This window comes from Heterodontus francisci, chromosome 16, assembly GCF_036365525.1.
Source record: "Heterodontus francisci isolate sHetFra1 chromosome 16, sHetFra1.hap1, whole genome shotgun sequence".
NCBI classification, from domain to species: domain Eukaryota; kingdom Metazoa; phylum Chordata; class Chondrichthyes; order Heterodontiformes; family Heterodontidae; genus Heterodontus; species Heterodontus francisci.
Genome location: NC_090386.1, coordinates 39,516,451 through 39,540,035, shown reverse-complemented (window position 1 = coordinate 39,540,035; position 23,585 = coordinate 39,516,451). Strand labels below are relative to the sequence as shown.

The window sequence follows — 23,585 nt, the reverse complement described above, 5'->3', positions numbered from 1 at the left end:
TCCATATTTGACTATTTCTGGCTGACCTCCCATCTTCCATCGCACGTAAACTTGAACTCATCCAAAATTCTACTGTCCATATCCTAAATCACATTAAATCCCATTCACCCATTAACCTTGTGCTCACTGACCTACATTGGGACCCGCTCCAGCAACGCTTTAATTTTAAAATTCTCATCCTTGTTTTCAAATCACTCCATGGCCTCAGCTCTCCCTATCTCTGTAACCTCCTCAAGCCCTAAAAGTCTTCCCGATCCCTGCACTCCACGAAGTCTGGACTCTTGGGCATCCCCAATCTTAACCATTGGCAGTCGTGTCTTTAGTTGTCGAGGCTCTAAGCTCTGGAATTCCCTCCCGAAACCTCTCCGCCTCTCAATGTGTCTTTCTTCCTTTAAGATGCTCATCTGTCCTGATATTCCCTAATGTGGCTCAGTGTCAAATTTTGTTCACTAACACTTGTGAAGCACCTTGGAACGTTTTACTATGTTAAAGGCAGTGTATAAATGCAAGTTATTGTTGTTGTTGCCATTCACACTGCAGTAGCTCCTACTTGCTAGATCTGGAGATAGTGCTTATGGGACAAACACAAACTTTGAGCTTGTGCAAGTTCCCAAGCACATCTCTATTGACATATCTTTGATAAAAAGTACAAACTAGAACTCCCAGCAAGCATCTGGCAAGTAATTTTCTTCTGAATTATTGTGTAACTTCTCATGTGTTTCTTATATCATTAATTGTGTTTTTAGATTTATATATTAAATGGCTCAGGAAACATAATCATCAAAAGAAAACAATTGAGCAATTTGATTGTGGAGGGAGAACCAACAAAAGAGAAAAATCTACTTGACCTCATCCTCACCAATCTACATGTCACAAATGCATCTGTCCAAAGAACAAAGAACAGAACAGCACAGGAACAGGCCATTCGGACCTCCAAGCCTGCGCCGATCTTGATGCCTGCCTAAACTAAAACCTTCTGCACTTCCAGGGACCATATCCCTCTATTCCCATCCTATTCATGAATTTATCAAGATGCCTCTTAAACGTCGTTATCGTATCTGCTTCCACCACCTCCCCCGGCAGCAAGTTCCAGGCACTCACCACCCTCTGTGTAAAGAACTTGCCTCGCACATTCCCTCTAAACTTTGCCCCTCTCACCCTAAACCTATGTCCCCTAGTAACTGACTCTTCCACGCTGGGAAAAAGCTTCTGACTATCCACTCTGCCCATGCCGCTCATAACTTTGTAAACCTTTATCATGTCGCCCCTCCACCTCCGTCGCTCCACTGAAAACAATCCGAGTTTATCCAACCTCTCCTCATAGCTAATGCCCTCCAGACCAGGCAACATCCTGGTAAATCTCTTCTGTACCCTCTCCAAAGCCTCCACGTCCTTCTGATAGTGTGGCGACCAGAATTGCACGCAATATTCTAAGTGTGGCCTAACTAAGGTTCTGTACAGCTGCAGCATGACTTGCCAATTTTTATACTCTATGCCCCGACCGATGAAGGCAAGCATGCCGTATGCCTTCTTGACTACCTTATCCACCTGCGTTGCCACTTTCAGTGACCTGTGGACCTGTACGCTCAGATCTCTCTGCCTGTCAATACTCCTAAGGGTTATGCCATTTACTGTATACTTCCCACCTGCATTAGACCTTCCAAAATGCATTACCTCACATTTGTCCGGATTAAACTCCATCTGCCATTTCTCCGCCCAAGTCTCCAATCGATCTATATCCTGCTGTATCCTCTGACAATCCTCATCACTATCCGCAACTCCTCCAACCTTTGTGTCGTCCGCAAACTTACTAATCAGACCAGCTACATTTTCCTCCAAATCATTTATATATACTACAAACAGCAAAGGTCCCAGCACTGATCCCTGCGGGACACCACTAGTCACATCACTCCATTCAGAAAAGCACCCTACCATTGCTACCCTCTGTCTTCTATGACAGAGCCAGTTCTGTATCCATCTTGCCAGCTCACCTCTGATCCCGTGTGACTTCACCTTTTGTACCAGTCTACCATGAGGGACCTTGTCAAAGGCTTTACTGAAGTCCAAATAGATAACATCCACTGCCCTTCCTTCATCAATCATCTTCGTCACTTCCTCAAAGAACTCAATCAAATTAGTGAGACACGACCTCCCCTTCACAAAACCATGCTGCCTCTCGCTAATAAGTTTGTTTGTTTCCAAATGGGAGTAAATCCTGTCCCGAAGAATCCTCTCTAATAATTTCCCTACCACTGACGTAAGGCTCACCGGCCTATAATTTCCTGGATTATCCTTGCTACCCTTCTTAAACAAAGGAACAACATTGGCTATTCTCCAGTCCTCTGGGACCTCACCTGTAGCCAATGAGGATGCAAAGATTTCTGTCAAGGCGCCAGCAATTTCTTCCCTTGCCTCCCTCAGTATTCTGGGGTAGATCCCATCAGGCACTGGGGACTTATCTACCTTAATGCTTTGCAAGACACCCAACACCTCCTCCTTTCTGATAATGAGATGACTGAGACTATCTACACTCCCTTCCCGAGGCTCCTCATCCACCAAATCCTTCTCTTTGGTGAATACTGATGAAAAGTACTCATTTAGTACCTCGCCCATTTCCTCTGGCTCCACACTTAGATTCCCTTCTCTGTCCTTGAGTGAGCCAATCCTTTCCCTGGTTACCCTCTTGCTCTTTATATACATATAAAAAGCCTTGGGATTTTCCTTAATCCTGTTTGCCAATGACTTTTCATGACCCCTTTTAGCCCTCCTGACTCCTTGCTTAAGTTCCTTCCTACTGTCTTTATATTCCTCAAGGGATTCGTATGTTCCTAGCCTTCCAGCCCTTACAAATGCTTCCTTTTTCTTTTTGACTAGGCTCACAATATCCCGCATTATCCAAGGTTCCCGAAACTTGCCAAACTTATCCTTCATCCTCACAAGAACATGCCGGTCCTGGATTCTAATCAACTGACGTTTGAAAGACTCCCTCATGTCAGATGTTGATTTACCCTCAAACAGCCGCCCCCAAATTCTTCAGTTCCTGCCGAATATTGTTAAAATTAGCCTTCCCCCAATTTAGCACCTTCACCCGAGGACTACTCTTATCCTTATCCACAAGTACCTTAAAACTTATGGAATTATGGTCACTGTTCCCGAAATGCTCCCCTACTGAGACTTCGACCACCTGGCCGGGCTCATTCCCCAATACCAGGTCCAATACGGCCCCATCCCTAGTTGGACAATCTACATATTGTTTAAAGAAGCCCTCCTGGATGCTCCTTACAAATTCTGCCCCATCCAAGCCCCTAGCACTAGGTGAGTCCCAGTCAATATAGTGGAAGTTAAAATCACCCACCACTACAACCCTGTTACCTTTACATCTTTCCAAAATCTGTCTACATATCTGCTCCTCTACCTCCCGCTGGCTGTTGGGAGGCCTGTAGAAAACCTCCAACATCGTGACTGCACCATTCCTATTCCTGAGCTTCACCCATATTGCCTCGCTGCATTACCCCTCCGAGGTGTCCTCCCGCAGTACAGCTGTGATAGTATTGCAGGAGTGACCACCATAGAGTGAAGTTGCATCTTCGCACTGAAAACACCCTCCATAATGGTGTGTGACACTGCCACCATGCTAAGTGGGATAAATTCAGAACATAATGAATGGGCAGGATTTTTGTGCCGATATAGGGGTGGCAGGCATGGAATTTCCCAATGCAGGCCAGTGTGCCGCTTTCTCACCACGGTCCTGAGTCTTGACCCTTTTTCTGGAGGCTGGAACAGGCATAGAATGGCTACCCACCCACCAGTAGCAGGTAACCTGTTCACTCAATTAAGAGTCCAATTAAGGCCATTGATCAGAGGCTGACTGGAATTTTTCAGTTGGCCTGTAGGCGACCCCCCGCCCCCCACCACGGTGTCAGGAGCCTGACCGATGCCTAGAGGCAGCCTCCCGGCAGCAGACCAGGTAGGCCTGCACTCCAGGATCACTTTGAAGCAACCCCCACTCCCCCCCAAGCACACACCCCCCCTCTCCCAGGCACCAACACCCCACCCCCCATCCCACCCCACCACAACCATCATACTAACCTGGACACGTCTGCGGCCACAGTCCACCCTGTGAAGGGCTTCCCCCTCCACAATGGTGGCCCGGCAGCTGTGGCCATTTCTTTTTTTCAGTTTTGAAAACAAGATGGAGGCACCCGCTCTCTCCCTTACCTGCAATGACAGGTTGCAGCTATTTCTGTGCTGGAGGGCCTCCTATTGACCCTCCAGCTTTGAGAGCCTGCCCACTGTCCTTAATGGGACAGTGAGTGTGCCCTCTGGCCATTAATTGGCTAATCCTGCAAAGATTACTATCAGGTGACTATTCCTGGCATGGTGTGGTGTTGGGATGCATACTTGATCCCAGTGTTGGGGACCCAACCCCAAACAGAAAATCCTGCCAATTAACCAAAACTGGGCATGCATGAAGTGCAGTGGACCATCAGCAGCAGCAGCAAAATTGCATTACACCACTGTCTGTTTCCTCATAGCCTGGCATATCCCTCACTCTACCATTACCATCAAGATAGGCAGCCAACCCTGGTTCAATAAAGAGTGTCAAAGAGCATGCCAGGAGCAGCAACAATCATCCCTGAAAATTAGATTCCAGCCTGGTGAAACTACAGCACAGGACTACATGCATTTTAAACAGCTGAAGCAGCATGGTATAGACAGACCACAGCTATTCCACAACCAATGGATCAGATCAAAGCTCCATAGTCCTGCCACATCCAGCCATGAATGGGGGGGCTAATTAAACAACTAATGGGAAGAGGAGGCTCCATGAACATTCCATCCTCAATGATGGCAGGACCAAGCACATGCATGCAAAAGACAAGGCTAAAGCATTCACAACCATCTACAGCCAGAAGTGACGAGTGGTTGATCCATCTCAGCCTCCTCCTGAAGTCCCTCCCATCATAGATGCCAGTCCTCAGCCAGTTCAATTCACTCCACGTGTGGAGAAATAGCTGTGCATACTGGATACAGCAAAGGCTATGGGCCCCAACAACGTCCTGGCGGTAGTGCTGAAGATTTGTGCTCCAAAACTATTTGCGGTACAACTACAACCCAGTTATCTACAGGGCAAAGTGCAAAATTGCCAGGTACGTTCTGTCGACAAAAACCAGGACAAATCCAATCTTGGCAAGTATTGCCATATCAACCTACTCTCAATCATCAGTAAAGTGATGGAAGGTGTTGTCGACAATGCTATCAAACGGCACCTGATAACCGATGCTGAGTTTGGGTTCTGCCAGGGCCACTCAGCTCCAGGCCTCGTTACAGCCTCAGTCCAAACGTGATCGAAAGAGCTGAATTCCAGAGATGAGTTGAGAGTGACTGTCCTTGACATCAAGGCAACATTTGACCGAGTGCATCATCAAGGAGCCCTAGTAAAATCATCTCAATCTCAGACATCATTGCAAGAGTTTCTCAGGGCAATGAATAGGCCCAGCCATCTTCAGCTGCTTCATCAACAACAACAACAACTTGCATTTATAAAGCACCTTTAATGTAGCAAAACATCTCAAGGCACTTAACAGGACCATTATCAAAAACATGACACCCAGACTCTGAAGGCATTTTCGGGGCAGATTTTCAAAGCTTGGTCAAATGGGAAGGTTTCAAGGAGCATCCTAAAGGAGGAAAGTGCAGCAGAGAGGCAGAGAGGTTTCATGAGGGAATTCCAGAGTTTAAGGGCGAGACAGCTGAAGGAATGGTCACCAATGGTGCAGCTTTGAAAATCAGGGATGCATAAGATTCCAGAATTGGAGGAGAATCTCAAGGCTTGTTGGGCTGGAGGAGGTTACAGAGATAGGGAGGGGTGAGGTGATGGAGGGATTTGAAAACAAAAATTAGAAATTTAAAATTGAGGTGTTGTCAGACCAAGAACCAATGTATGTCAGTGAGCACAGAAGTAAAACTTGAACCAGACTTGGGCTGGAATTTTTCAAAAAGGTAAGTTCTGCCATTGTCGGAACCGAAAGCGGGACCCGACCACACACAGGGTGGCATTTTACCAGCGGCGGTCAATTAAGAGGCTGCCATCCAATTGAGGACTGCAGCCCACTTCCCAGAGCTGCTGGCCCAATCAGAGAGCCAGCAGCTCGACAGTGCCACAGATACAGGTGGCTGCTGCTGAGGCTGCAGGAAGAAGAGGGTGTCCCAAAGCTGAAGTGCACTCAAAGGCAAGGTAAAATTTTCTTACCAAGCCAAGGCCAGGCAGTTGGCCTCAGCGATCGGTGGGGGTGATGGGTGTGGTGTGCACCCTCCAGCAGTCACTCCATAGCTGCAGGAGCCATTGCCACCAGGGGGCCCTCCAGAAGCCATGGAGCAGCCACAAAGGAGAACCCCCTCCACCCAGGGAACCTGCTAGGATGCTACCAGGGTTCACCTGGAGGTCTTTCCACATGGCCGCAGCCTCTCCCAATGCCAGTACAATGCCGGCAGGGGCAGGAAGTGGCCGACAATTGGCCAATTGAGTGCCCGCCTCCAGTCAGCGGGCAGGCATGCCACTGAGGTTCCCTACACTGGTAATATCCCATGGTGGTGGGAAGACATCGGACCCACCCCCCTCACCACCTTCCAACGCCTTCCGCCGCTATTTTATCAGGCCTCCTGCCTCCCAGCCCATCTCCAGAAGGTTGGTAAAATCTAGTCCTTTGGGTGAGTTAAGGTACAGGCAGAAGAGTTGTGGATGAGCGCATGTTTATGTAGGGTGGACGATGGGAGGCCAGGAGAGCATTGGAATAGTCAAGTCTAGAGGAAACAAATGCATGAATGAGTGTTTTGACAGCAGATGAGCTGAGGCAGGAGTGGAGTTGGGCAATGTTACAGAGGTGGAACTAGGCAGTCTTGGTGATGGAATGGATATATGGTCAGAAGTTCACTTTGGGATCAAACACAACACCAAGATTGCCAATGGTCTAGCTCAGCTTCAGACAGTTGGAAGGGATGGAAATGTTAGTCAGGGAACAAAAGCAATGGACTTGGTCTTCCCAATATTTAGTTGGAGTAATTTTTTGCTCATCAATATTGGGTGCCGAGTGAGCAGTGTGACAAATCAGTGACAGTGACAAGGTGGTGGTAAGGTACAACTGAGTGTTGTCAGCATTCATGTGAAACCTGTTTTTGTGTTTTCGAATTATATCACCAAGAGGCAGCCAGTATATGTGAAATAGAAGGGGGCCAAGGATAGATCTTTGGGAGACTCCAGAGGTGAAGGTGCTGGAGTGGAACAGATCCCATTGTAGGTGATTCTCTGGCTATGATTGGATAGATAAGAATGAAATCAGGCAAGGGCAGTTCCACCCAACTGGAAAGAGAGGAGAGGCATTGGAGGAGGATCATGCGGTCAAATGTATCAAAGGCTGCAAGTACGCGAGAAGGTTGAGGAGGGTAGTTGACCACAGTCACAGTCACATAGAATATCATTTGCGACTTTGAGAAGAGTTGTTTTGTTATTGTGGCGGGGACAGAAAGCTGATTGGAAGGATTCAAACATAGAATTGAGGGAAAGCTCATTATGGATTTGGGAGGTGGCAACATGTTAAAGGAAATTAGCGAGGAAAGGGATATTGGAGATGGGGCAGTATTTTGCAAGGACAGAGGGGTCAAGGGTGTTTTATTTTGAAGAGTGGGCTGTTAATAACAGATTTGAAGGGGGGGGGGGTGCAGTACCTGAGGTGAGGGAGCCATTAACAATATCAACTAACATCGGGCCCAGGAAAAGAAGTTGGGCAGTCAACAGTTTGGGTGTAATAGGGCTAGAGCAGTGAAGAACATTCGGGAAAGTTTGACCCAGTGGGCTAGAAGAAGGGGGGGAAATAGCAGAGGCAGCTGAACAGATGGTCTTAATCTATGTAACAAACAAGCTCATGAGCTTTTCGCACTAGTTGTAAAAGGTGAGGGTGGAGGGGGCTGGGGAGGGTTGTCTAAGAGGATGGTTTGTAATGGTGGAAAGAAGTCAGGAGTTATATTTGCATTCCCCAATGATCTTTGAATAGCGAGCAGTTTTAGCATTGAAAAGCAGGACCTCTGTGTGCTTTATTTGTTCCAGCCAGATCTGGTGATGGATGGTTAAACCAGATGTTCAAATCTGTGTCCCTTAGGCTTGAGGGACTTAAGGGAGCACAGATGAGGGGTATACCAGGGGAATGACGAGGGTGAGAGAGTAATATTTCAATGACCTTCCTTCTATTATGAGGTTAGAAGAGGGAATGTTCGTTGATGGTTGCACATTGTTCAGTTCCATTTGCAACTCCTCAGATAATGAAGCGGTCTGTGTCCACATGCAGCAGGACCTGGACAACAGCAGGCTTGAACTGATAAGTAAAAAGCACCATAGGTGCCACACAACTGCCATGCAATGACCATCTCCAATAAGAAAGAGTCCACCCACTTCCACTTGACATTCAAAGGCATTACCATCAAAAATCTTTTGCTGTCACTGTCAAGAACCTGGAACTCCATTCGTAATAGCACTGTCCGTGTACCTACACCACATGAACTACAGCGGTTCAAGAAGGCAGCTCACCACCCTTCTCAAGGACTATTAAGGATGGACAACAAATGCTGGCCTTGCCAGCGATGCTCACACCCCGTGAATGAATTTTTAAAAATTATCAACATCCTGGGGTTGACCAGAAACTTAACTGGTTGTGGTTCAAGAAGGTGGCTCAACACCACCTTGACAAGTGCAATCAGGGATGGGCAGTATGTCCACATCCCGTGAGGGAATAAATTTTTAAAGAACACTTTAAGATATGATGCTTTTGAAAGAGATGGCACTGTAGACATATATTAGCCTCAAAACCTTGTATACATCTAATAAAGATAGATATAGAACATATCGTACTTCCTTTCCACTTCAAGCCATTCTAGTATCTCCTAAAACCAGCTATGAGGTATCTAATTAATATCAAATACAACTTTAGATAATACTAATGGATGTCTGTTGTTCTCCTTTAGGCTACAATTATCTTTAAAGAAATCAAACATTGGTCCATTTCAAGTAAGTATTCTTCAATCTTGATTTTCAGTTGCAATAATTCCAAACATTTTTTAATGTTAATGTCAAGTATGCTAAATGAGGATAAGACACCTTTTCCAGAATTTCCTCAGAGGTGCTCCCTCTTGCTGCACTACCATAACTTCATATGTACAGCTGAAACCCCACTATGTGCATAAATGGTGTTCCCGTCACATTTCTAGATAATTTTCAATGACTCTATGGTTTTGGCAGTGGAGTGAGGGCAACTCTGAGAAAATTCCCAACCATATCAACACATCTCTGAGCTGGTTAGCATATGAGTCAACACAAACAAAAATGAGAAAGCTGGAGTCAGATTCATCTAAGCAAATCATTCAAGTCTATTCAGTTGTCTATAACTTGGTTTTGTCTGTCCAAACTGTTTTGATTGGTCAGTTTAAGGGGCGTATCTGTTGGTGGATTCATTTAGTGGACAGTGCCAGGCTCATGCAGAGGCACGTGGGATGTGTGGAGGATTGGAGCACGTGACGCATGTGCGGAAGCCAATGGTTGGTGGCGGCAGCAGTAGGATAAAAGGGGTTGGTGGAGAACAAAAACAGCAGAAGGTAAGGGGAGTGCAACAACAAAGTTACCCTCGCTGGAGAGAGTGGTACCATGAGGGATGGGATGGGAGATGGGATTAATGAGAGACATGGGGATGGCAAGAGTGGGATGGGAATGGCATGGCGTGGAAGGGTTGGCATGGGAGGGAGGGCATGCCTGGGAGGGGTGGATGAGATGATGGAATTGGTTAAGTGTGGAAAAATGGCAGGGACAATTACTTGATACAACTTACTATTCGAAAGCTATTGTGCTAACAATGAAGATTCACTAGATTTGAATGAAAATGTTTCAGAAAAGCTTTAAGGTGAATTACAAGAATACATCAGCGTTGATTCTATAGATGAAGAAGATGATAACAGTCTATACCCTCTAGTGTTTCCAGACAGTCTAACTCCAATGGACATATCACCACACAAATTTACACTGAAGGAAGGAGCAGCTATAACGATGCTATGAAACATGAATCCTAAACAAGGACTTTGTCATGGAACAAGATAGGTAGTTAGGAAGCTGCTTTCTTCGATGACAAATGCTAAAATTATAACACACATATTTCAAGGAAATAGAGTGTTTATTCCTCGAATAATATTGAGCCCATCATATGTAAATCTGCCTTTTCAACTCAGAGAGAAAACAGTCTCTGATTAGACTTTAATATTCTATGGCGATAAACAAGTCACAAGGCCAGACTCTTGACAAAATTTATATTTATATTCCTAGACCTGTTTTTATTGGACAGCTTTATGTAACTTTTTACAGAGTGAGAAGTTTTGCTTCTGTTAATGTATTTGGTGAAAGAGTCCTGTATTTAAAGAACTACTGTTGCAACAATGATACTAATTTGACCACAGATGCTTTCTGGATCTCTGTCAGTTACACCCTAAGCATTATGAAGACAGAACTAACTAGTCATGGGCAAGCAATATATTTCTCCTGAGCTGTGCAATGTTAAAATACTACTTTAAACAAAGTAATGTAAATTCAGACTTGTCAGAGGAAACAAGCTTTTTGAAGTATGGTGACAGCTGGACTAAGCAATACTCTAGCAAGTAAATTCTATTTTTAATAGCTATTTTTACATCGGCAACGTACTGTTATTGAACAAGACGCTTGACCCCATCAAGCTTCAGTTCAGCATTTTAAAGGAGTTTATACAAATGGTTACAGGTCCATTTACAGATATTTTCCAGAATTTACTAGGCTCAAGGCAGATCCCAGAGATCTGTAAAATAGCAAATGTAAGTTCTATCTTCAGATTGGTGATGAACATCTGTAAGGTCTCCCACAGTTACGCCCACAATTCTGGATCATATCAACGCTCTATGTGAAAAGAATTCTCCTCATTTTCCCTCTGGCTCTTTTACTAATTATTTTAAATCAATGATATTTGGTTACCAACCCAGTGGCCAGAGGAAACAATTTTTCCATACTTGCTGTTTCAAAACTCATCATCATTTTAATTACCTTTATTAGGTCTTCCGTTAGTCTTCCCCATTCTAAGGAGAGCAATCCCAGCTTCTGCAATCGCTCCACATAACTGAAGTCCCTTATTTATTCATAGAGGGTAGTTAATATCTGAAACTGTGGGAGTACCTGAAAGGATGGTGGAATCAGATTCAATAGGAACTTTCAAAAGGCAATTAAGCATGTACTTAAAGAGGATTAATTTGCAGGGTTATGGAGAAAAAGCTACGAAGTGGGACTAAATTGCACAGCTCTTTCAAGGAGACAGCACAGACAGGCAGGCCAAATGGCTTCTTTTTGTGTTGTGTTGCATTAAATTAATGGCAAAGTTGAAAGAAAACAATGAGCAGTAGTAAATGGGAAAGCACTTGACAGGGAAGGGGCTTCCAGAAGTGCACCACAGAGAGTCAGTTCAATGGTATTTGTACTTTCAGATAGCAGCAAAATGGGAACAAAATGGCAATGAAGAGCGCAAGTGGACCAAATTCAGAATAATATGGAAATGCTAGGTCCAATTTTCTTCTGCTTAAATTCTAAGGTTTATTCTTCATTAATCATTCTTGGGGTATGGGCGGCGCTGGCAAGCCCAGCATTTATTGCCCATCCCTAGCTGCAGTGGAAAAGGTGGTGGTTGGTCCATTCTTGAACTGCTGCATTCTGTGTGGTTAAGATATTCCCACAGTGCTGTTAGGTAGGGAGCTCTAGAAAATTGGCCCAGTAACCATAAAGGAATGAGAATAAATGTGCGAGTCGGGATGGTGTGTGATGTTTCCATATACCTGCTGCCGTCATCCTTCTAGGTAGTGGAGTACATAGGTTTGTGTGTTGTAGTCAAAGAAGCCTTTGCAAGTTGCTGCAGTGCATCTTGTAGATAAGTCTACACTGCAGCCACAATGCACACCAGTTGTGGCAGGTAGGAAATACAAGAGGAGCACATCTTCTGGGGAACGCCCATTGTGGGCGAGAAGTTCCAACCTGAGACCAGCAGAAGGTTTTAAATAGTATGCAAATAATGAAAGTGGCATCATAATGTTTTCCACATCATTTTCCAAGGATTTTGTCAGGTAGCTACCTGGAAAGATGTATTGAAATGTACGAAATGTCCTGGTTGTTAGCAATTATAATACAGCCTCTTCAGATCAGAGGATCCGTAGAGAGCAGACAGCACCTTCCACTGACTTGAAGCCTTTTATTTTGATTATTCAGTGCAGGGCTGTTAGGGCAGAGGCTATTTGGTTGCTGTTTCTAACTTACCTGGCAGGGGAAAAGTCTTAATACTCTCCTTGGGCTGAGTGTAAGTGCCTAGTGTGAACATTTTCGTTGGTATCAGCAAATCGAAGGTGGCGGCAACAGCGACAACTTTTGAGCTATGGCTGCTGCTAGTACCCGAGCTCTGGGTCAAGGGGTTCGCAACACTGTTAGGGTGACAGTGAAGACCTCAGCCCAAGGAGCCCCCGTAGACTGGACCTTCTTTGTAAAGTGGGTCCTGTTGGAATGCTGTGGGTTGGAAGCTGCGGACATCTTCTGCCTGCAGGATTTCCCCAGCACTGGATACTTCGCTGTGACATTTAAAAAGGTAGAGTGATGCATCAAACTCCTGAACATCTTCAAAAAGAAAGGAAGCCAGGCGCTGTTGTCAATCCTCACTGCGGAGCCTTTGTTTACTCTGCCAACGCAAAGAAACTGGGTGGTGACCATTCACATGTACAACCCCCATATCCCTCTGGTGGATGCGCTCACCTTCCTGGGCAGGTACATTGAGATGGACGAAACCACACGGAGGTTCAGGACACATTTGGCATCTGGACAAGCAAAAGGCAGATCAGGGTAACCTTGAAGGTGGATGCCAATGGAGCTATCCTCCACCTTCCTTCCAACTTTGCCATCGGTGGAAGTCGAGGTTACTTAGTTTACGCAGGGCAGCCCAAAGTCTGTTGCACCTGTGGAAAAAGTGGTCACCTGGCCGTCGACTGCAGTGCAACATTCTGCTGGAAAAGCAAGCAGGAAGGGTATTTGACAAAGGACTGCAAAGAGAGAAAGTGCTGCAACCTATGTGGGGAGGGTGGCCATCTCTACAAGGCCTGCCCAAAACATTCTGCCACCGATGTGCAGGCCATAAAAGCAGGAGCAACAACCAGGCCTGCTGCAAAGATGATTCACCTCTCCCCCAACCTCCCAACTTCCACCAAGACCTCTGGTGCACAAAAAAATGGGAAAGAGGGCATGGCATCCAAAGAAAATGTGAAGGACACTTCAGAAATTGACCAAACCCCTCTGCCTCCTCCAGAGAAAGCAGATTCAATGCAAGAAGAGGTATCACCAGAAGGAGAGTGGCAAATTGTTTCAAGGAAGAAGACAGAAAAAGGGAAAGCCAGGAGGGCCGTCACCAACAAAAGAAGCGCCAAAACACCAAAGAGGCCCGGGGCCAGAAAACACTGGAAGCAGTGAAGGGCCAAGGGAACACCTGCTTTGGGACACCAGAGCAGCGACACAACCAGTGCCCCCCAGCTGTGGGAAACTGGGAGCAGCAATGGCCTTGACGAGGAACAAAACAAAACTAAAACTCCACCTCAGCACAAGGAAATCTTTCCTGAGTTCACGACCACCCCCACCCACCACCCCCCCCCCCCCCACCCCACCCCCGACGTCACCCAAACTCCTGTTGCAGAACAGGGCTCTTTTCTCAGCCCAAAGACTGTGGAACAGTTTAAACACACCACAGGTCTGCAGCAGCACAACCAGGAATTGAAACTTGTATAGACTTTTGGATGTATAACCTAAAATCTTTAAAATGGATTTTAAAATTTCCTCCATTAACGTGTAGCATTAAGTCCACTACACAATGTGTTTCAACCTTAAATTATCTGGCCAGTGTCAAGGCTGACCTGCTATTTCTGCAGGAATGTGCGACACTGCACCTCAGCTTTTACAGGCAATGGTCAAGGTGGTGGTCCCATTGGCCATCGATCTGGTCAGGGGGAAATGATTCCTGTTCCTCTGGCTTGGGTATTCTGCTGCAAGGGGGCAACTTCACTATCTCTGAAGTTAAGGAGATGGTGGGGGTGGGGGGGGGGAGGTGGGGGTGTCACCTCCTCATAGCAGACGTAATGTACAACAATGCTCCACTCCGGTTAATCAATGTGGGCGCCCCGGTCTGATACAGCAAACGGCTGACCGTCCTCCAGCAGCTCCCACTGCTGCTGGCGACGTTCAGGCTGGTCATTCTAAGCGAGGACTTCAATTGCATCATCAATGTAGCTGGACGATCCAGCAGTGACGACAGCAAACTGGACGCCACGTCCAGATTCCCCATGGAAACAATAAACGATGCCAAGCTGCACAACGTCTTTAGCAACCCTGCAGATGGAGTGCAGTGTAGATACGCCTGGTCAAGACCGGATGGGTCTGCCCGTTCCAGGTCTGACTTCCTGTTTGTGTCCCGTGCATTCACGGTCAGATCCACCGATGTCAAACCGGTGTTCTTCTCTGACCACTGCCTCCTACTAGCTGACTGTCACTTACAGGATGACCAGAGGGTTGGCAGGGGGACATGGAAGCTGAACATAACCCTGCTGACCCCAGAAAACATTGAGGAATTCAAAAGGGATTACAAAGGTTGGAGAACTGTGAAACCCCTCTTTGAGTCTCCGGTGCACTGGTGGGAAGCGATCAAGGCGAACATCAAAAGGTTCTTCATCCTCAAAGGTGTTCAGAGGGTGAGAGAGAGGCAGAGGGAAATGTCCAGAAAAGGATGCAGAATCTGGTCCGGCTGCAGTCGATGGAGGTCGAGGTCAAGGAGGATCTCCAAGAGGTGAAGAGCCAGCAGGCCTCGCTCTTTGCCACGGAAGTCTCCAAGATCACCTTCCAGTCCACAGTCCGCTCTGTTGAGCAGGATGAGATGTGTTCACGTTTCTTCTTCCAAAAGATACACACAGAGAGCACTGTGATCAGCAGCATGAAGGAAGAGGATGGCACGGTAACGTCATCGCAGTTCGACATACTAAGGATCAGCAAATCCTTTTATGCTGGGCTGAACGACGTGAAGCCCATGGGCAGCATGGCCTCCCAGTCCTTCCTGTCATCTATCATGGAGGTCTTAGATGACAGAATGCAGGAGAGCCTGGACAAACCGCTAACTCTGGATGAGCTGACAAAGGTCGTCAGGTTCTTCGAGACAAGTAAAACTCCCGGAAGCGACGGCTTATCGGTTGAGTTGTATTCAACTCTGTGGCACTGGATTGGCCCAGACCTGCTCAAAGTATACGAGAGTATGCTCCTGGCTGGCAGCATGTCAGAATCCATGAGGAAAGGCATCATCACCCTCATCTACAAGCGGAAGGGGGAGAGGGCGGAAATCAGAAATTGGCGGCCCATCTCACTGCTTAATGTACACTACAAGATTCTGTCAAACGTCATTGCCAGTCGGGTCAAGTCTGCTCTGGAGTTGGTGATTCACCCCGATCAGACCTGTACTGTACCCGGCAGGAAGATCTCTGATAGCCTCGCACTACTCAGGATACGATCGTAATAATAAAAGCAAAATACTGCAGATGCTGGAAATCTGAAATAAAAACAAGAAATGCTGGAATCACTCAACAGGTCTGGCAGCATCTGTGGAAAGAGAAGCAGAGTTAACGTTTCGGGTCAGTGACCCTTCATCGGAACTGACAAATATTAGAAAAGTCACAGGTTATAAGCAAGTGAGGTGGGGGTGGGGCAAGAGATAACAAAGGAGGTCTAGATTGGACCAGGCCACATAGCTGACCAAAAGATCACGGAGCAAAGGCAAACAATATGTTAATGGTGTGTTGAAAGACAAAGCATTAGTACAGATTAGGTGTAAATACACTGAATATTGAACAGCAGCAAGTGCAAACCTGAAAAAAAACAGTGGGTAAGCAAACTGAACAAAGAAAGATGAAATGAAATAAATGCAAAAAAAAGATTGCAAAAAATGTAAAAAAGAAAGTAAAATGGGGGGCTGTCATGCTCTGAAATTATTGAACTCAATGTTCAGTCCGGCAGGCTGTAGTGTGCCTAATCGGTAAATGAGATGCTGTTCCTCGAGCTTGCATTGATGTTCACTGGAACACTGCAGCAATCCCAGGACAGAGATGTAAGCATGAGAGCAGGGGGGAGTGTTGAAATGGCAAGCAACCGGAAGCTCAGGGTCCTGCTTGCGGACTGAACGGAGATGTTCCGCAAAGCGGTCACCCAGTCTGCGCTTAGTCTCCCCAATGTAGAGGAGACCACACTGTGAGCAGCGAATACAGTATACTACATTGAAAGAAGTACAAGTAAATCGCTGCTTCACCTGAAAGGAGTGTTTGGGGCCTGGGATAGTGAGGAGAGATGAGGTAAATGGGCAGGTATTACACCTCCTGCGATTGCAGGGGAAGGTGCCCTGGGACGGGGACGAGGTGGTGGGGGTAATGGAGGAGTGGACCAGGGTGTCGCGGAGGGAATGATCCCTTCGAAATGCTGACAGGGGAAGGGAGGGGAAGATGCGACTGGTAGTGGCATCACGCTGGAGGTGGCGGAAATGGCGGAGGATGATCCTTTGGATATGGAGGCTGGTGAGGTGAAAAATGAGGACAAGGGGAACCCTGTCACGGTTCTGGGAGGGAGGGGAAAGGGTGAGGGTAGAGGTGCGGGGAATGGGTCGGACACGGTTGAGGGCCCTGCCAACCACAGTGGGGGGAAATCCTCGGTTGAGGAAAAAGGAGGTCATATCAGAAGCACCGTCATGGAAGGTAGCATCATCAGAGCAGATGCGTCGGGATACGATCACCTGTGTGCAGGACAGGGGGGTGGACACCTGCCTCATTAGCTTGGACCAGGAGAAGGCTTTTGACAGGATATTGCACACCGACATGATGGAGGTGGTCTTCAAAATGGGGTTTGGGGAGGGAATCCACAATTGGATCAAACTGCTCTACAAGAACATCAGTTGCACAGTCTCAATAAATTGGTGGGAATCAGAAAGCTTCCCCATCAAATCTGGAATCAGACAGGGCTGTCTTCTCTCCCCTGTCTTGTTTGTTTGCTGTATCGTACCTTTTGCTGAGTCCATTCGGAAAGATGCGGACATAAGAGGGGTGACAATCCCAGGCAGCGGAGGCACTCAGATCAAAGCCTCCGTGCACATGGACATGTCGCCATCTTCTGCGCGGATCAGTGATCTGTTTGCAGGCTGATGAGCATCTGTGACCGGTGTGAACTGGCCTCGGGAGCCAAAGTAAATCACGGCAAGAGTGAGGCCATGTTCTGTGGGAACTGGGCCGACCAATCCTTTGTTCCCTTCACCATCAGGTCAGACTACCTGAAGGTGCTGGGGATATGGTTTGGAGGGGACAGGGTGTGCGCCAAAAACTGGAAGGAATGTATAGCCACGGTAAAACATAAACTGAGCATATGGGAGCAGCGCTCTGTCTCCACTGTGGGTAAGAACCTAGTCATCAGATGCGAGGCACTCATGTTATTACTGTACATGGCCTAGGTCTGGCCCATACCCCACTACTGCCGTGGCGATCACCCAAGCCATCCTCCGCTTTATCTGGAGATCAAAAAATGGACTGTGTCCGCAGGGACACAATGTTCAAACTTCTGGATAAAGGGGGAAAAATGTACCCAATGTCACCCTCATCCTGATGGCCACTTGTGTGTGCAGTTGCATCAAGCTGTGCGGAGAACCCCAGTACGCAAACACCAAGTATCACTACGTGCTGAGGTTCTATCTGTCCCCGGTGTTGCGAAGGATGGGTCTGGCCCCATTGCCGTGGAACGCTCCATCCAGTTGGACCGTGCCGTACCACCTATTCTTCGTGGAAAAGTTTGTGCAGAAAAACACCTTTGACCACCAATCCATCAGGCAGTGGTCTGCACGGAATGTCCTCATGGCCCTACGGGAAAAGGAGATGATGGATCCTGTTGGATGGTTCCCCAAGCAGACTACCAAAGTAATTTGTCACAATGCCTCATCACCAGGCTTTCAAAAAAGCACCAAGACATAGCTTGGCTGGTGGTGAGAAAGGCCATCCCTGTCAGCCCCTTCCTGCATGCCCGGAATCTTACTACCTCAGCACGCTGCTCTCGAGGTGGCTGCGGTGGGGAAGAGACTGTTGCCCACCTCCTTCTGATTTTGCCTTTGCAAAGCAAGCGTGGAAAGAGATGCAGTGGTTTTTGTCGAGGTCCATCCCAAACAGCTCTGTAACATAGGACTCTGTGCTCTGTGGGCTGTTCCCAGGGATGTACACTGAGATAAACAACAACTGTTGCTGGAGGACCATCAACACGGTGAAGTACGCACTTTGGTCTGCCCAAAACATGCTGGTCGTCCAGAGAAAAGGGTTGTCCATGACCGAGTGTTGCAGACTGGTCCAGGACTACATGCTGAGGGATGCACTAAAGCTTGGGGCAGCCGTGCAAAGGCTCAATGGGGAAAGGCCACTGTGTAAGGTCCTCCCGCCATAGTATACAGAGGGTCTGGAACCTGTGTGAAAACTCCTTGGGCTGAATGCACTAAAATGTTTTTTTATTATGTAATGCCAATGTACATTGCCTTTAAAATGGAATGGCAAGAATTGTGAGGCCATTCATGTTTTTCTGTATGAAGAAATCTGATCTCTATTTTACTTTCTGAAATATGAACTGTTTTGTGATGTATTTTTGCAAATGTTTATGAATAATGTACATTCTTGGAAAAAAAAGATTGGTTGCTGTTTCTAACAGCACCCAGCAGCACAAAACAATGCCTGAAATTTGTGCTACTGTAAACCTTTAAGGGCTACAGCAGCATATAGCTCCCCTTCCTTTGAGCACTGATTCCCAGATGACAGTCACACCCAGCCCTTACCCAACATACTTAAAATAATTGACCAGAATCTGTGAAATTCAGTTGAGATCAACTTGTGTTAAGAAGTGCAATGCCCAACTTACGTTGAGGCAAAGAGGAAGAAAAATCTGTTGGGTTAGATGCTACAAATTACGGGCGGCACAGTGGCGCAGTGGTTAGCACTGCAGCCTCACAGCTCCAGCGACCCGGGTTCAAATCTGGGTACAGCCTGTGTGGAGTTTGCAAGTTCTCCCTGTGTCTGCGTGGGTTTCCTCCGGGTGCTCCGGTTTCCTCCCACATGCCAAAGACTTGCAGGTTGATAGGTAAATTGGCCATTATAAATTGCCTCTAGTATAGGTAGGTGGTAGGGAAATATAGGGACAGATGGGGATGTGGTAGGAATATGGAATTAGTGTAGGATTAGTATAAATGGGTGGTTGATGGTCAGCACAGACTCGGTGGGCCAAAGGGCCTGTTTCAGTGCTGTATCTCTAAACTAAAATTGACAAATGTAGTTCAATGCAAGTAGAACAAGTGATGAAATTTAGCGAAAGAAAGGTAACATTGTCAACGTACTGATTGGAAACATGCCGGAGATTTTGGAATCTTCGTAAACAAACCAGTAAGATCATTAGCCCAATGTTCCCAAGAAAGCAAAAAGAAAACTGGTCTTCAGAGAAACAGGCATTATATACAAACTGAAAGATGCAATTTTACAATTGTATTCGGCCTTAGTGAGAAAGCATGCATTGTATTATGTCCAATTTTGATCCTTCTACTTCAAAAAGGACATTGTTATTGAGATGATAAAGGAGATGATTCTAAGATTACTAGAACTTATAGTATTGTCATTTGAAAAGTAATTGTGTAGCCATGTTTTTGCAGAGAAGACTATAGGGAAATGTAATTAACGTTTTTAAGATTATGAAGAGTTTGATAAGTTGAGAACAGACATATTTCTCTCCCAAATACAGAATTCCAGAATAGGGTAGGAATATCGAGTTACGACAGGGAAAAGATAAATAGGGATTTAAGCCAAAATATCTTTAACAACAGAGTGTGGAATATGTTCCAGTGCATGGAGTAACAAGCAACTTAAACGGGTTTCAAAAAGGTAGTCGATAAATTTATGTCATTGAAGGAAACATGGTTATTAAATTTTATAAATGAAACAGAGATATCTCATATAAAGAAGGATAAAGGAAAAGGCTAGATGCCTAAAGGTCTTGTCCTGTCAGAAATACATTACAATTTTAGCTCCAAAATGGATGAAAACATTTTAAAGAAGGCTTTTGTAATGCCTGTGCAAAGAAAGATAGGGTATTAAATAAATAGCAAAGATCAGCATTCCAATTCGCACGTTTGTGTATTATTATTAAATCATTATAAAAAATGTAAATACTAATATAAGTGTTCTGTTTCGTACCCCAAACAAGAAGAAACAAGACTCATGATTCCTGTGTGTCTGCAGGTCGTCTGGATCTGTCTTAGTTTCACTTTTGGAACCATACCCCCTCAGGGTTGACTGACAGCATAGTAAGCAATCTTACAAACACAGCACAAAGCAATCACTGAGAAATTAAACACAAGTCGAATTTTATGGTCTCTCTTGCGAGCTGGTTTGGAGGTGGGAAAGCACAAAATCATGTAGGATGGTGCCCAGGGTAGGGGGGCCTGTGAACAGCCTTCCCACCCCACCACCAATTGAGGCCCTTAAGTGGGTAATTACCCCCAATTAAGGGCCTCTTCATGCGGTAGCCGTCCTGTCGGTGCATGGGAAGCAGGGCACGAGAAACCGTCTGGGCTGCGTCCCGGCTCCGGAGGGGTGGGGGGGGAGCGGGGGTACCTCGTTCAAAGGCCCCCTGCCCTTGCAGGTGACCCCCTCACCCCCCACCCCCCATACCACCCCTACCCTGTGAGACTCCTCCCACCCTGACCTGCCTGAGGCCTAGGACCAGCGTCAATGCTCGGCCTCCAGGATGGTCATCTCCAGCAGCAGCCACCATCTCTGCGGCGGCGCTGCAGCTGCCAGCCTCTGATTGGCCGGCAGCTCTCCAAGGGCAGGACTTCTGGCAACAGGGTCCTAAATCCTCTGGAACGCCCGCTGCCATCCTCAAGTGCCTGATTCGTCTAATGGTGACCATGAAACTATTGTCGATTGTTGTAAAAACCTATCTGGTTCACTAATACCCTTTAGGGATGGAAATCTGCCGTTCTTGCCTGATCTGGCCTACATGTGATACCAGACCCACAGCAATGTGGTTGACTCTTAAATACTCTCTGAAATGGCCTAGCAAGCCCCTCAGTTCAAGGGCAATTATGGATGGGCAATAAATGCTGGCCTAGCGCATGACACTCAGAACCAACAAACGAATAAAAAAAAGATGGGCACTAAATTCGGCAGGCCTTCTGGAACATAGGCAACACGGGGATCTCAGCATCAGTTTCTCCCGATATTAAGACGCCTGCCTCCAGCGTAAAATTCCCCATAATATATGTTCCCCCCTGTCGACTAAGAAGCTTATTTTGAATTAAGAGTTCATAAGCATCAAACAGATAATTACTGAGTCATTTCTTGGAGTCCATTTGTTCCTCTAAGTACACAAATAATCTTTGCGATATGGAGGTCTTCAATCATCACTCCGAGATCGATGAAGACGTGGTTGTAGTGCAGCGTGATCATCTTGATGAGGTAGATAATCAACATCATGATCGCAAACCAGAAAAGGAAATGTATCCCTCATAGTCACAATCTTCGAAATCTCCATGCCTGCTCACAATCCAGCATTGCGCGTTCCAGTTGGTGTTGTTATCCAAGAGATAAGCATTGGTACCAAGCATCCGCTTGATCTGCTTCAGTCGCGATAGAGATAATGCGAGCTTGTGGTTGCGATTTGGATGTTTGGTATGAACCCAATCTCCAACTGCGAATCGTGGTTTCCTTGCGTGTGTTCGTTTCTCAGAGTATGCTTTTACTTTGCCTTGTCGCTTCGCGATTTCTTCTGCTTTCACTCTGATATTTGCATTGGATGGCAGTGACAGCTGAAGAATGGTCAGTGGCATGTGAATGTTGTAACCAATCATAATTTCGGTCGATGTCTTTCCGGTCAGTGAGTGTGGTGTGGATCAATATGTGTGAAGTAGTATATAAATGGATTGTTCAAACATTTTCCCCTCCACCATGCTAGCTCTCAAACTGTCCTTGATCACCCTGTTGAAACATTCAATGCCACCATTCGATTGCAGATTGTATTGCAATGTGAGATGGTAGTGAATTCTGTAGCTTGCTAGGAACTCTGTGAACTGATGGAAACAAACTGCAGTCCATTGTCCGTAGTGATAGCCTCCGGCACTTTGTAAGCAACATGTCTCAAATGTCAATGACCCAAGTGGTGGTCATGGAATTTGTTATAGCAATTTCTGGCCATTTGCTACGTAGATCATTGACAACAAGCAAAAAATGTTGATTGCTAGGGGCTGCATGCACTTTTCCAAAAATATCTACTTGGAGTTGTTGCCATGGTTTTGTTGGTTATGGGGTCGATTGTAAAGGTGTGGGACATGGTTTAGCAGACTTTTCACTCAGTGTAAATGCTCTGCAGTTTTTGATTAACTTTTCTAAACCGCGATCTATTGTTGCCCACCAGACTGCTTCACGGGATTGTTGTTTCATTTTAACAACACCTGGATGTCTTTCATGGGCAAGACACAACACCCCATGCTGTCATGCTTTTGGAATAACTGCTCAAGTTACGCGTACAATACAGTTGTACAGTTGTCATCAAACAATGTGAGCTCATTGCATACTCTGCAGTATGATACCAGTTATTCCTCTATTTTGGAAGGCCAGTCAGTTTTTAGATACTGGCTTACTTTCTGCAGTACACTGCACGACTCTGCCTTCAACTCCTCTCACGTCACAAATTTCGAGGTCAAGTGCAAAATCACCGCGACTACGTAGTCTTCAATGTCACAAGTCGCTTCGCTATCGCTAATGCGGTCTGCGATAGTACAGCTAAGCATGTCAGCTACTCGGTTGTCTGACCCTGCAAGATACTTGACCTCGACTTCGTACTGATGAAGGCAATCAGACCATCGGTAGGTTCACAGAGGTCGATGACCAGATACTGACATGGCTATAAATGTAGTGAGTGCTTAGTGAGCGGTGGGGTGAACATCCTACCATAGAGATACATGTGCCAATGGTCACAAGCATAGACGCAGACTAGTGCTTCCCATTCTCCAGTGGAGTATTTGCATTCAGTTTCCAACCACAGGCATGATGCCTATTTGATCGGTCGTTTGCTTCCTGCAATGTAGTATGAGAGTACAGCTCCTATCACATTTCCTGATGCATCTGTTGTGATGTACGTTTCTGCATGTGGGTTGAAATGCACGAGGACTAGCGGAGATGCTATCTTCACTTTTAACGTGTCAAACGTTGTTTGTTGTGCAATTGTCCATTTCCATTGTGTATCTTTGCTCAGTTGCTTCCGAAGATATTCCACAATCTCCATGTACTGGGGCACAAATTTTGGATAAAAGTTGGTAGTACCGAGGAACGATACAAACTCTTTCACATTAGACGGGGTCAGAAGCGCATGAATGACGTTGACGTCGTCATACGTTGGCTTCACTCCAACTGCT

The 23,585-nt window shown here is 46.3% G+C and overlaps 1 protein-coding gene across 1 annotated transcript in view; it reads left to right on the top strand.

The window, feature by feature from the left end:
* LOC137378264 (bactericidal permeability-increasing protein-like) overlaps positions 1-23,585 on the top strand; it is a 112,326-nt gene that overhangs the window by 72,056 nt on the left and 16,685 nt on the right. Inside the window, exon 13 of the mRNA XM_068048504.1 lies at positions 9,016-9,058. Coding sequence (XP_067904605.1) covers positions 9,016-9,058 — 43 coding nt within the window. The remainder of the gene's footprint in view (positions 1-9,015; positions 9,059-23,585) is intronic.